At 35.0% G+C, this 13062-nt stretch overlaps 1 protein-coding gene across 2 annotated transcripts in view; it reads right to left on the bottom strand.

The window, feature by feature from the left end:
• Positions 1-13062, bottom strand: part of ADGRB3 (adhesion G protein-coupled receptor B3) — a 689955-nt gene that overhangs the window by 41060 nt on the left and 635833 nt on the right. For both annotated transcript variants that reach the window (XM_036248276.1, XM_036248277.1), the window contains 4 exons: positions 11216-11282; positions 8737-8822; positions 3126-3224; positions 2626-2797 (listed from right to left, as the gene is read on the bottom strand). In XM_036248276.1, coding sequence (XP_036104169.1) covers positions 2626-2797; positions 3126-3224; positions 8737-8822; positions 11216-11282 — 424 coding nt within the window. The remainder of the gene's footprint in view (positions 1-2625; positions 2798-3125; positions 3225-8736; positions 8823-11215; positions 11283-13062) is intronic.

The raw sequence follows: 13062 nt of genomic DNA, 5'->3' as shown, positions 1-13062 counted from the left end.
TATATTGGAACAATCACTAAAGACTAAAAACAACCAAATTATGTTCGTGTGTATCAAAAACACACAGAAATATGCAATCTGTTATCCAGTCTCTAAATTGAAGGAACTATTTCTTACATTGTTTATACACTTTTAAGAAAGAAAAATCTATACAAATTATGTTGAATTATTGTGAAGAAAATATTTTACAGTGAAAAAAAAATAGCTGTCAAAATAGCACTGTATCCTTAGGATCTTCTATAGCATTATCAAGTACATGAATTGATAGGAGTCATTACCTAATATTTTACAGGTAGCTCCTTATTTCATTTGCTTTGGTATATTTTTGTGGAATGTTTTGCTCATAGGAGACACTGAGGATGTGGAAAGATGCTTCTCTTCTCCTGGGCTGTGGTTAGTGTCAGGGCAGTGTAATCACAGGCGATATGAGATAGACCCATTGCTAGGGTCAGGCAATATACATTTAGAAGGTCAAAAAGAATTCTGTGAACCAAATGAGGCCTATGATGAGGTCTCTGGAATTTATAAAATCTAAAGAAGATTAATTTGTTTTTTCAGAACAACTTCCTCTGAGGAATTATGAAAGAGACTTGCCCTATAACTGAAATCTACTCTGTGTATTTACAGGGTATTTTTAGGGTCAATGCAAGAATATTGAATATGCAATTTTTTTATTTCAGTGTTGGAATGAAAGCAAATTATGACACTCTGCTAGTAATTTATCAGCTATAAAATTATTCAGTTTTAACTAATCATTGCAAATGCGACAATAACAGGACCAATAAAAAACATATTTTTATTCCCAATTAATAAAGAAAATGTATTTACAGACACCTACTTTAGCAGAAGCATTTATTATGACTTAATTTAATTATCCTTAAATCATGTTTTGACAGCTATTAGTCCAATTAGCAAGTATAAAAAAGTTCTGATGGAAATAAATTTTTGTGCCAAATATTTTTTTGTATAAGCAGCAAAAATTTGATAACAAGCCATCAAAAATATCTGTCACTTTAAAACCTGAATATTTTGATCATAGCCTAAGGCTACCTAGAAAGTTTATTTCTGAAGAAAAAAGAGACGTATAGATGGGAAACTTTTCTCCTCTTTGACACCTAAAGTATTAATATCTCCCAAAAACTGCATGCAGATATATCCTGTATCTTGCTCAAAACCCACTGTTCATCCTTAATCATCAATCAAAAATTCATATCATGTGTCTACTCAGAACAATTTGTTACCTAAACATATTAGAGATAACATGAATAAAAAAGGCTTGTATGACAGTTATAGTTGGAGAACAACAGAGCCCTAAATTTTTCGATTTCCTTTTAAATTTTACTTAACTCTGATCTATAAAAAAATTTGATACTTGGAAGATTTTTAATGCTGATATTCTAGGCAGAAATTTGTGATGAGGTAATAGTATGCTTGGCAACTGTGAACTAAATCAAATTTTTAAAATGATTAAATACTTTCTCTTTGCAATGTGAAGTCACCATTTTTCTGTTTTCATCATATAATGTTCTTAGAATACACATGTGGGTTTATTGCTGACATCTGTATCATGTTAAAGTAGCTCAGAAATATTGTTCTCCCCATCTGGTAAGTGAGGTAAAAACCTGTGATTATCTTCACGCATCACTGTAAAAACGATGTGGTGTATACTCAAATACACATGTGTCTTTTGACAATGTGCGCATCATAATAAAATTTTCAAACAAGATAGATTAATGCAAAATGACAGCTTGGACAGTTTTCTCAAAATTATTAGTATGGCACTGTGTCACTGTGTGTTTCAGTCACCACCATCCCCAAAGTAAATGCTACAGTGATTCATGAACCTTGTAAACACTGTGTTTGTGCTTACAAGCACTCAGAATAATTTTTGCACCAGTTGGGAAATAATATTTTATCCTTCAACAACTCAAGGCTGAAATCTATCACTGTTCTGGATGGTTTTGGTGCAAGTTAGTGCCTCAGCTTTGAAGGATCACTTCTTCCCCTCACTGCTGACAATAACCTCAATCATGTCCCGGGGAAATGTTATAAATATAGACCTACAGTTCTTGGGGACAATTACTACTTAATATGCTCTATTATGTTTTGTTTTGTTTTTTTTTCTGAGCATAAACATCCATATCTAAATTATTCATTTTTAGTAACCTAATCCTCAATTTGGTATAGAAACCAAAGGACTGTTCATTAATCTTCAACATTTCCATCTAAAAGTAAATTAGTTAAGTATGAGAACTGGGGATATGCCACGTTAGGGAATGGGTTTAAGAAATATTAATGCATCATGTTCACAACTGTACCTTTTGCAGACATGACGTCTTACTCTTACCCACCAGTTTTTCTAACAGACTTATCTATACCTGCGACTCCATCGTAGCTTCTGTTGCATCCACTCTCCCTGATTCTTGGCAGCTCTGTTTTCCCTGGCACAGTCCCATCTGTTTCAATCCATCATTCTTAGAGTCCAATGAGCCCTCTTATACGTTGCCTTAAAACTTCATTTTAGCTTTGACTCCCCAATGACTGTCTTTAGAGAAGATGTTTGTTAACAAGGAAAACACCCTTGTAAGCATCATTTGTCTCTCTTACAAGAATTACATTGCTCACCTCTCTCCGGAGAATGCAGTGGACCATGACGATCACGAAGCCTTGCAATGAATCAAACACGGCAAAAAGTATTTGAAACAATATGGAGCGTTTGTCTGTCATGGCCAGGACTGCAGACATCCACGTCAGAGCCAAAAGGGGCAGCACCACACAGGAGCTCCAAAGAGATGCCCTGTTGAGACAGAGGAGGCACCATCACCCAGTCGCACGTCACCCCCCAGGCGATAACCGAACCCCCGGTCCACAGAGCATTCTTTTATGTGGCACCAAGACCATTAACTTGGAAACCACAACGCAGATAAACGTTTGATAGTTTTACTTATTTTTTTTTTTTTATAGACAACCCCACAATAGTTATAAAGGCCGTTGCCAATTATAAATATTTAAGTATGCTCTTAGCGCGAATATTAGCAAAGATAGATATTTTTTTCCATCATAGCATTTTCTCACATGCACTGTAAAAGATTTGTAACAAGAAGATGTAAATGATTGGGACTAACATGGCGTTACTGGCGGTGGTGGCTGACAAAGCTGTTGTTGAAACTACTCCACACTTGGCACATTTGAGCGTCAAACCGCTATGGGGCTCACTCATCTGACTGCAAACAAACAGAACACCCACAAAAAGAACAAAATATTGAATTGTCACAAAAAAAAATGTTGCTGCTGCAAGTTAGCTTTTAAATACGATTTCATGCAGAAAAATATATCAAAAAGGAATGTTCTAGGTTGTTTTAAAGATGCATTTACACTACACATTATTTTTGTAGGACAATGTTTACCTTTAAATAATTTGGGCCACTGTTGCATGCAAAGCACATTTCCATCACTTACACCATCAGTGGCCCCTGTGTCTACATACCAAAGTCACCCAATACACTGAGTTACACATAAGCATGCGTTTGTGTAGACATACAGTAAAAACCTTTTACTCAGACCCCTGATAAACAAGTAAGGACTCCCAGGTTCAAAGATTGTCACCATCATTTCCAAAAGGCACATATCAGTTAAAACCTTTTGAAATGTAAATATGTCTATCAGAACTCTATATGTCTAATAGAGAGGAATATATCTATTTTAGGTCTTGAGTCATTTGTGGAAGATATAGCCTTTGAATCAAAATATTTATATTTTGAAAATTCTTATAGCACCGGTGTATTATCTATATTTTAGAATGACCTGAATATAGGGGCTGATAAAATATTAGTTGATAAAAAAAGTGCTAGCTTTCTGCTTTAATAACACACATTTAACATAATCATTAAGTTCAAAATATTCTTTCTAAACATTTTGTCATAGACACCATCTAATAACATTTACATGGTCTCTTCTAGTCTAAAGAATTTTGCAGAAAAATTTGGATTCAGATAATTCATCTTCAATCTATGTCATAGATGCAAAATCACACTACATATTTATACTTTATACATATTTTGCTTTAGAAAAGAGTCCTTGAAAAATGACTGGTTTATTAGAACATAATTCTCTCAGGGAAAAAAAAATTACTTGACTCAAAATTCAAAACACTTTGAAATAATTTTCTGTGGTACACTCCTCTCATCTGTTCCCACAGGTGTTTATGTCTAAAATATGTCTGCCCAGTAGGTTTTTTGTCTTAATATTATAGTGGACTTACATTACCATGTGTGTAATAAAAGTGGCAGAACAGAAAAATCATAAGAGGCTCATAATTCAGAAAGTCTGGTGTCTTGTAAAGAAGTGCACTCATTTGTGAATAGTGCTTGGATGGGATAATAAATCTGAAAGCTCTTAAGTAAGGCGATTGATCTGTAGACCCCATGAGAAAAATCAAAGCTTTCAGAGTTAAATGTGTGGATGGGGAATATAATTCTATCATTCCCTTTACTGGTTCAACCCAGGACAGATGTACTAGCCACATTGGTCTAAAGTTTTCAAAATAATAGGTAACCAATAGTCATTCCACTGTGGTTCATGCATATCTCAATGGGCATGCCAGTGTGTTTGAAATGAATAACTAGGCCAGAATTCTCCACAGGGGCTGAATATTATATGCATATACTCAATTCCAAAACTCTAATTTAATGGGAACCAGGCATCAGTATTTTTTAAATTAAAAAAAAAAAAAAGGTTGTTTTTTTTGTTGTTGTTTTGTTTTCTTAATCCTCACCCAAGGATATGTTGAGAGAGAGAGAGAAAAAAAATTGATGTGAGAGAGAAACATCGATCAGTGTTGGGAATACAACCCACAACCTTTTTGGTGTATAGGACAATGCTCTAACCAACTGAACCACCCGTCCAGGGTGGTATCACTATTTTTTAAAGTTCCCTATATTATTCTGATGAACCAACAGGAATAAACACTACTTCCCTAACTATTCATTTGAGGGTCTTCAATCTTGTTTTGTCCCACTAGATTAATGGTAAAAGGCATGCCTTAGTCATTTATTGTTTTTTTTTTTTATCACAGAAGACAGGCTATGTGGTATTTGTGCTTCAAACACGGATGTGCCTATCTTTTGCAACTTTAAGGATGCCATGCCTCTAAGGTTCTAAAATAAAATTGAAAAACCAAAAATTATTAAAAATAATTTTAGTATACAATATAAGTATTTTAGCCCTGAAAAAAAAAATAATTTGAGTAAGTATGGGGTTCTCTAAAAATGTATTTTAAGACAGTATTCAAAATGCTGATTTCTCTTTGAGTTTTGAGACACATACTTTCCTTAGAGCCATCTGTTGAAAACTATGCTTGACATGAACTAGTTGGACACCTTTTGAATGCAATTATTAGATGTGAATGGAGCAAAGGACAGATAGATTTCCCAGAGAGAAATCTAATATTTTTTCCTAGTTTGCATGGCCACTGTGGAAATAAATGTATTATGAAGAACACAGAATCGAGATACTAAATTGAGTTGCTGCAATGGAAAATAAAATCTCATTTCTATTAGGGAAAGTATGCATTTATAAAACCAGTGCTAATAGTTTAAGAAAAACTGAGTTTCCCCTAAGTCCAGATGTAACCAGCATCCACTCAAGCACCAGAGTGTGAACACGGGTCATTTCACTATCCTCTCTAGGTTCTGTCTAGTCCTGGGGGATCTTGAAGTCTACACGTTCTGGTTCCGCACCCAATTTTCTTATTTTCTTAGAAAAATATATTTTTTGGTCTAATTGGTTTTTTTAATACTATAAAAAATTCCCTGGAAAGAAAATGTGCTTCCTCTCTTGGAAAAATCTCATGAGATTTGTACAAGGCCCTGGTACAGCAGCCCCTTCATTCCAGATAGATGAGGTAAAGCTGTTTAACATGTATAGTAGATAAAAAAAAATATCACTCTGCAGTGAGAGAGAGAAAATGAAATACTTTGAAAATATATTCTATGTATTAGAAAAATTGAATATAGTTTGGGTATTATAAAACTTGTCAAGCTATTGTATTATTTATTGAATAGTCATTCACCCATTTGTTTTAAATATTTATTGAACATAAGCTATATTCTAGGCAGTTTCTAATAATTGATCATAAAAAGAAGAAAGGGGACAAAGACATTTTTTAAAAAGGAAGGAGGAATGTCTTAGTACCATATTTGATTCTTAATAATAATGTTTCAAAAGAAATGCTTAATATATATGTGTATTCAAACTACCTGAAGTGGTCAATATTCACAATTAGGAAGATCAATTGTTAAGTTAATCAATTAGCTTCCTGCTCAATGTTTCTTTAGTTAATTCTGATTGTTTGTTTTCACGGAAGCTTTTATGACTGCCCAAAGTGCTTTCCCTGCAAAGTAAAATTAGCTTCAAATACTCCTATCTTCTAAAAAGCTTCTTCCAATCACAGTTGGGAGTAGAGAGCAAGTTTCAATTTGTGTATACGTAAGCTCAAACAGCATTTTATATTACAGAGAACGTTTTTTAAACCTAGAGTCATTAAGTTGTTATCAGTGTTTTTCTGCTTTGGACAATAAGTAGTATTCTGCTTTTAATACCATTTCCATTTCTCCAGCACTGGCCCTTGCACCAGAAAATATTGATGGACTCAGCTTTTTGGGGAAACAGATGTCACTTCTCATATTTTTAGAGATAGCAGTGTTCAAATTGATATGTGGATTGAAATGGCTAATTTCTAAACTCATAATGTGACAATGTGGTCATTTCTCCAAAACGTGTTATCTCTTACAAAGAGCTATGTGAATCAAAGTGGATATCACATATAAAATAAATGAGAAAACTACTCACTGCAAATTTCATATACTCTTAGCATTATACTCATGCTGATGGCCTCATCTATTTTTCTGACCTCAGTAGCATGAATGGTGGAATCATGAAAGCATGCTGGACAGAAGTCAGGGTCCTTTGAAAACAACCTGCCCAGCTTGGCTTCCTCATTTCACTCATCATAGCAATAGCCACTGTTTGTTGAGAGTACGCTTACTATATACTAGATACTTAATGAATGCTTTACATGCATTATATTTCTTTTTTAATTTTTGTTACAGATGTTCCTCCTTTTTTACCCCATTGACACCCTCCTCCCCACCCCACCCCCGCCCTGTCCCCAGCTTTGTTGTCCATGTCCATTGGTTATGCGTACATACATGCATTATATTTCATATGCTCTGTCAGGAGTCATTATCCCCATTTTATAGGTGAGAAAACTTAGTGCAGAAAGATTAAGTAACATGCCCACTAAGTAACGGCTAGTGAATTGCAGAGGTGGATGTTGAGCACGGCTTTTTCTTTCTTTACTTCAAAGCTTTACTCTAACCACTAACTTCCCTATCTCCCTAATTAAAAAAAGAAACACATATATACAAGTTTATACCAGTAGTGGCAGAATTGAGTTTCTGTATCCAGTACTTGGTATGATCAATTCATTCTTACACCATTAATCTAGACAGAAATGACTGGAGAAGCAATGGCTCTAATTCCAACCATATGTGGCAGACGATCAAGAGCAATAATGTGAAAAACTCAAGTTCAAATAATATAGAAAGCTAGTGTCTGTACAGGTTCAAGTCTGCCTATTTAAAGATGCTGTGGAGACTCATCCAAAGTGAACTAAAAGTCTCTAAAAGGGAAGTGAGTCTCCCTTCAGAAAGGAGCCTCCAGTGATGTTTTTATCACACCACTGCGGTTCTAATGTTTGATATGAACGATATCAAATTTTTATACTGAAAACCATTAAACCTGTTATTTTACTGGGGGGGAAATACCTGAACTATCTTATAAATCACTACATAGATTGTAAAAACACAAAGTACCTAAAATTCTCACCAGTTTGCCATCAAATACTACAACTATCAAATACTAGCATGAATTATTAAAGAAATTAGAACAATTGTAGGGTAAGTTTTGAATGAAGGTATAGTAAACAGAAAGGAACAAGCTATAAACTTTATAAAAGATGCAAAAGGAAATTCAAAGGCATTCATATTTCATTCAAGCTTTTATGAATTTTTATGAAATGACGATATAAACTTAAAAAGCTGCTATCAATCTGTTTATGAAATGTTATTAGATATGATATTATAGTAACATTAAAATGCTTTTCTAAATTTCATAAATAGCTAAAATGTGCAAGTAAAATGTATGAATAACTCTTCTTAGGGGGTTATAGTGAAAAGGTCATATAGAATGGGAATACATGACAAGAATAGTGTTTCATAAATGATTATTTTGAAAACTTTCCTGATATATATGATTAATCAAAGAATATGCACTATTTTGCCCTACTTAGGTTCGCTTGTCCCAATTCAGTTGGGTCTCATACTCACATTATGTTCAACCTACTCGCCTGTCCTTTGTGACCAAAACTAGCTGGCTTTGAAAACCCTCACCTAGGACAAGTATTTTAAGTCTAGCCTTCACATTTAATCTTCTTACCTTACAAACAGGCTATACGCACAAACCCACATTTTCTTAATAATCTTTTTCATTTTTAGATTTTGGCTACCTTACTTAAGAAAATACTGCAGTGGAAACTTGGATGGCAGACTCTACCAGACACATTTGTTCATTAAGAACAAAATTCATGGCACAGTCAGATGCAGTTTACGATGATCTGGAATTGGGGTGTGGGATTCACTGGTAAAGAACCTTCAAAACCCACCAATTGCAGCTTACCCGGCTCTGTGTTTGAGCTTTTTATCTAGGATCCCATCTCTGGAAACAAGTTTATTAAATACCAAAATGCCAATCACCATGTTGACCTGTCAAACAGAAACAAAGGTTGACCTTTCAATGATACCGAAGGGAATCAGGTCCCTGTTTCTCCTAAAAGCCCTCTTTTATTAATTTACAACCACCACAGAATGAAAGACTCACAGCAGTAGTGACAGGAAGCACTTCTCAAATACGTTTAAGTGGATAAAGGAACACGGAACAACAGAACAGTTGGTGTGTTACTTTGAAGTTTTAAAGTACGTTAGGTACATTTAATTTCCATGTTTTGCAGTTAAGACTGAGAAATTTAACAGTCAATTGCCTAACTTTTAAATGGCGCCATACTATGCCAATCGGGCATTCTTTCTAAGTCACCCCTGAATAAAATCAATTGGCTAAATGGGTTTTACCCTATGCCTGAGAATCAGAAGACTTTGAGTCTCACAGTGTGAGGCCTGAGTGAGCTATGGCAGCCAAAGGTGCTAAGACCTGCCTTTGCCCTCAGCAGGCAGAACAGAACACCTGAATTCCTATTTCTCCCATGGGGTGGCAGCCTTTTGATGCATCATGCTGTTCCAGACAAAGAGGAAAGCCTGGTCAACCCATCACAATCCTTTAAAAGGTGGACACTAATACCACTTCTGATAATGTGCGCTACTGAATACTTCTCAGCATTTTCTAAGACTCTTACTCCACTTGAGAGGATTGAAATACAGGTGAGATGAAATTATACACATTTTCTCTCTCAAGCAAAATTGTAAAAAGCTGCAGAGATCGCTGTGGTCTATTTATAGCAGCTCACTGTGATGAGCACCCAAGGTTCTTGAATCCACTCACACTTCCTGATAAAGGAATCCAGTCCAATGCTGAAACCAAGATAATCAAGGGGAAAACATCATGTTTTTGCCTTCCTACCCCTTACCCTCGCCGAGCAACAGAATCTTGGTGCTCTCCCAACGCAAAAAGGTGAAGGCTACATTGAAATTTGTTTTTCACAAGCAAGATGACTAGTTAAGAAAAACCAAAATTTCGCTTCCCTCAATACACGTTGGCCAGATGAAATATAAAGTTGAATTCTGTTTAATTGCTGGTGTAAGGAAGATCCAAAGCACCTGTTAGGTAGGGACGTAGGAGGTGTCATTCTTCACAGTTTCCTGACAAAATGACATTTAATCAAGAGACTGATCTACTTCTCATTATTCCAGCTAAGAGAAAAAGTGTATTTTATGGATTCTGTTAATCTCCAATTTAATCATGAGGAGATTCATCGTCACTCCACAAACCGTACTTTGGTCTTTTAATTATACACATATTCTTCTTTTTTTTTTTTCATTTTAGGCTTATATGTATATTAACTTAGTGATTTAGGGAAATAATTCAAGTGATTAAATAAAAACTCAATGCAGCAGACAAAAATGTATCTAATAGTTTCAGTTTCCCTATGCTTTAGCACTCAAGCTTAGATTTTATTCCTCTTGTGAAATATTAATAGTTTCTGCTCTCAGTTATAGTTTAGAGGAGAGGAAACTCCAAAGGAAGAAAAGTCACATAGATTCATTAAGAAAGATGATGCTAGCTTCCAGTTTACTGAATGAGTTGTTCAAGGGTAATTTTTGAATTAGCAATCTAATTGCATAGCAATACGGATCTTTGTATTTAATTCAGATCATTTCTTGACTCGCTTACATTTTTCCAAAGATTTAATGGACAAGAATTATTTGTGATAAATAAATTCAGAGAGAGAACAGCACATTGTAGAAAACTTTCACTCCTATAATTAAACATGCAGGAATTATTTTGGGATTCCAAAAAGAAATAAAAAAAAATTCTTATGCACAACACATGGTGGGGTTCTCAACAGGGGGAAACATTGGCAAATGTCTACGGATATTTCTGATTGTTACAACTGGAGGGTGCTACTGGAATCTAGCAGGTAGAAGCCAGGGATGCTGCTGAACATCCTAAAATACACAGGACAGCACTCACAACAAAGAAACAGGTCCAAAATATCTGCAGACTGAGGTTGGGAAACCTTGACACAAGGATGCCTATTTTCTTCTTGATACTTGATGGCAGCAGCAGTTTTAAGATTAAGAAATCTTAATAACTATGTAGATCATATAGAATAGTATAAAGGTGAAATGACCTTAGATGATAAAATTCTATACGTTAAAAAAGAATTTATTAAAATGTAGACATCTTTGCACATAAGAAATTACTGTAGGAGGAATCCCACACCCGCACATTTTATATTCTTCAGTCTTCAAAATAAGAATATTGTAGAGTAATAAAGGACTGAATGGCAGTTGATATTCACATTTCATTAATAATTCATTGAACTTTGAAATTTCTACACCACATATACAAAACTGTCACTCTAATGAAAACAAAGTGGTCTTTCTTTGCTAAGAAAACAAACTGAGCTGATTTCAACGTTTACCAGGACGACGGCCGCTGCAGGTCCGACGAACGCGTAGAGCAGTCCTCCCTCCAGAGAGAGCCAGCAGCTGAAAATAGTATCAGATAGAAACTAACAAAAATTAGTGATAAGTGTTAAACGATGGAAGTATGATACATATAACTTGCATTATGCACTTAGCCTTGGCATTTTGGCATGTTTCAAAGGTTTCTAATATGAAAAAAAAAATGCATAGAAGATGCGGAAGAAGCTAAAAGTGGAGCAATTCATCAGTGAGAAATACTATATACCTCTCCTGGAAAACAAACAAACAAACAACAACAACAACAACTTTTCTAAGGCCTGATTTTGAGGCAGTTAAAACATTTTAGACAAATTACTCTTGCAGTGAGATTTTTATATTGACTTTCAGTACAAAGGTGAAGTTTCGTAAAGTGCTGCTTTATATCCATTATAGAATCTTTCAAATATCCTTTTAAGCAAGAACAGTGTGTTTTTCGAGTTTTAGACATGCCATTTACCCAGTCCTCCTTGAGGCCACTGAGATACTGGGAGAAACTGATGGAAAGGCCATCACACAGCAAATGGATAATTTACAGTTAGCATGCTTTTTACTTCTTCTAGTTTTACTTCCCCAAACTACTAAGAAAATTCACTAAAGGTAAACTTTGGATTATTAAATTCACCAAGAGATGTGGGTTTGCATAGAGAGGGACATGGTAACCCATTTACATAAAAACATTCATACATTTGTTCTCACAGCACAGGGCCACTGGAGGCCTTGCAAGGTGGCACGAAGAACTGGGACATCAGGATTCCGAATAGTGCTGCAGCCTTTATTTCCTAACCTCTGTTTGTCTGCACATTTAGAATCCAGGAGAGTCCAGTGAGGAGAGTATGAGGGGCAGATTTGTCACTGCTGAGGCAAAGGGTCTTGCCTACCATTTCACCCACCAATTCAGTCCACAGCATTGGCACACTGCCTTCAAAATTAACAACAATTTAATAATATGTGCTTTCTATCTGTTCTAACAATAAACTCATATTAGTTGTGGTGGTGGTTAAATGACTTTGGCATTTTTTAAAACTAATAGAATTCTAAACCTAATAGGGTAAATATTACTATGTGTAAATTACACCTCAATTAACTTTTTAAATCTAGGAAGTGTATATATATATACACACACACATTCATAACACAAAGGTGTGTCCATGTGAGTATTCAAAGTCTGCATTTAGTTACTGATTTTGTTTGTTTGTTTTTTGCCATACACCAGACAGATAAAATTCTACTTTGAGGTTGACAATTTAATATTAATTTTTAAAATAAAATACCTGGAGAAAAAGCCCTTGGCCTGATAGAAACCTTCAGTTTTCTGTTTCTGAGTGCGCCACTAAATTTTGACAATATGTTTGTGTACATTAATCTTCAAAGTGACAACATTACTCATTGTACTGTATTTGGTTTTAACCAAAAGCTACTTGAAAGTTGGAGTCATATCATCCATAATCCTCCTCCTTTCCCTAACCCCATTACAATCCTTTGAAATACTGGATTTACACCAAAGGAGCCACTCAGTTGTCAAAGGGAAACAGTGCTGTAGGTAGCAATGCTCTACAGCATATGCTATCAAGGACGGCTTTTAAAATTTTTTTTTTTTAATATTACAAATTGCATAAGAAAAACAAGTGCCCTGATAACACAAGCTCTTTAAATTCTTTGGAAGTTTCTTTTGGATGAACAAGTGAAGTGATGTCTCTTGGCAGAATTCAATTTAGGTGAACTCACCAGACGGCCTAATTAGCAGTGATTCTTATCTCCAACTTAAAGACAGTTAAACAGAACACCTCACTTTAAAACTTATTCT

The sequence above is a fragment of the Molossus molossus genome, unplaced genomic scaffold (assembly GCF_014108415.1).
Source record: "Molossus molossus isolate mMolMol1 unplaced genomic scaffold, mMolMol1.p scaffold_m16_p_8, whole genome shotgun sequence".
Taxonomy (NCBI): domain Eukaryota; kingdom Metazoa; phylum Chordata; class Mammalia; order Chiroptera; family Molossidae; genus Molossus; species Molossus molossus.
The sequence above is the reverse complement of the archived record's forward strand: the minus strand, read 5'-3'. Positions and strand labels throughout refer to the sequence as shown.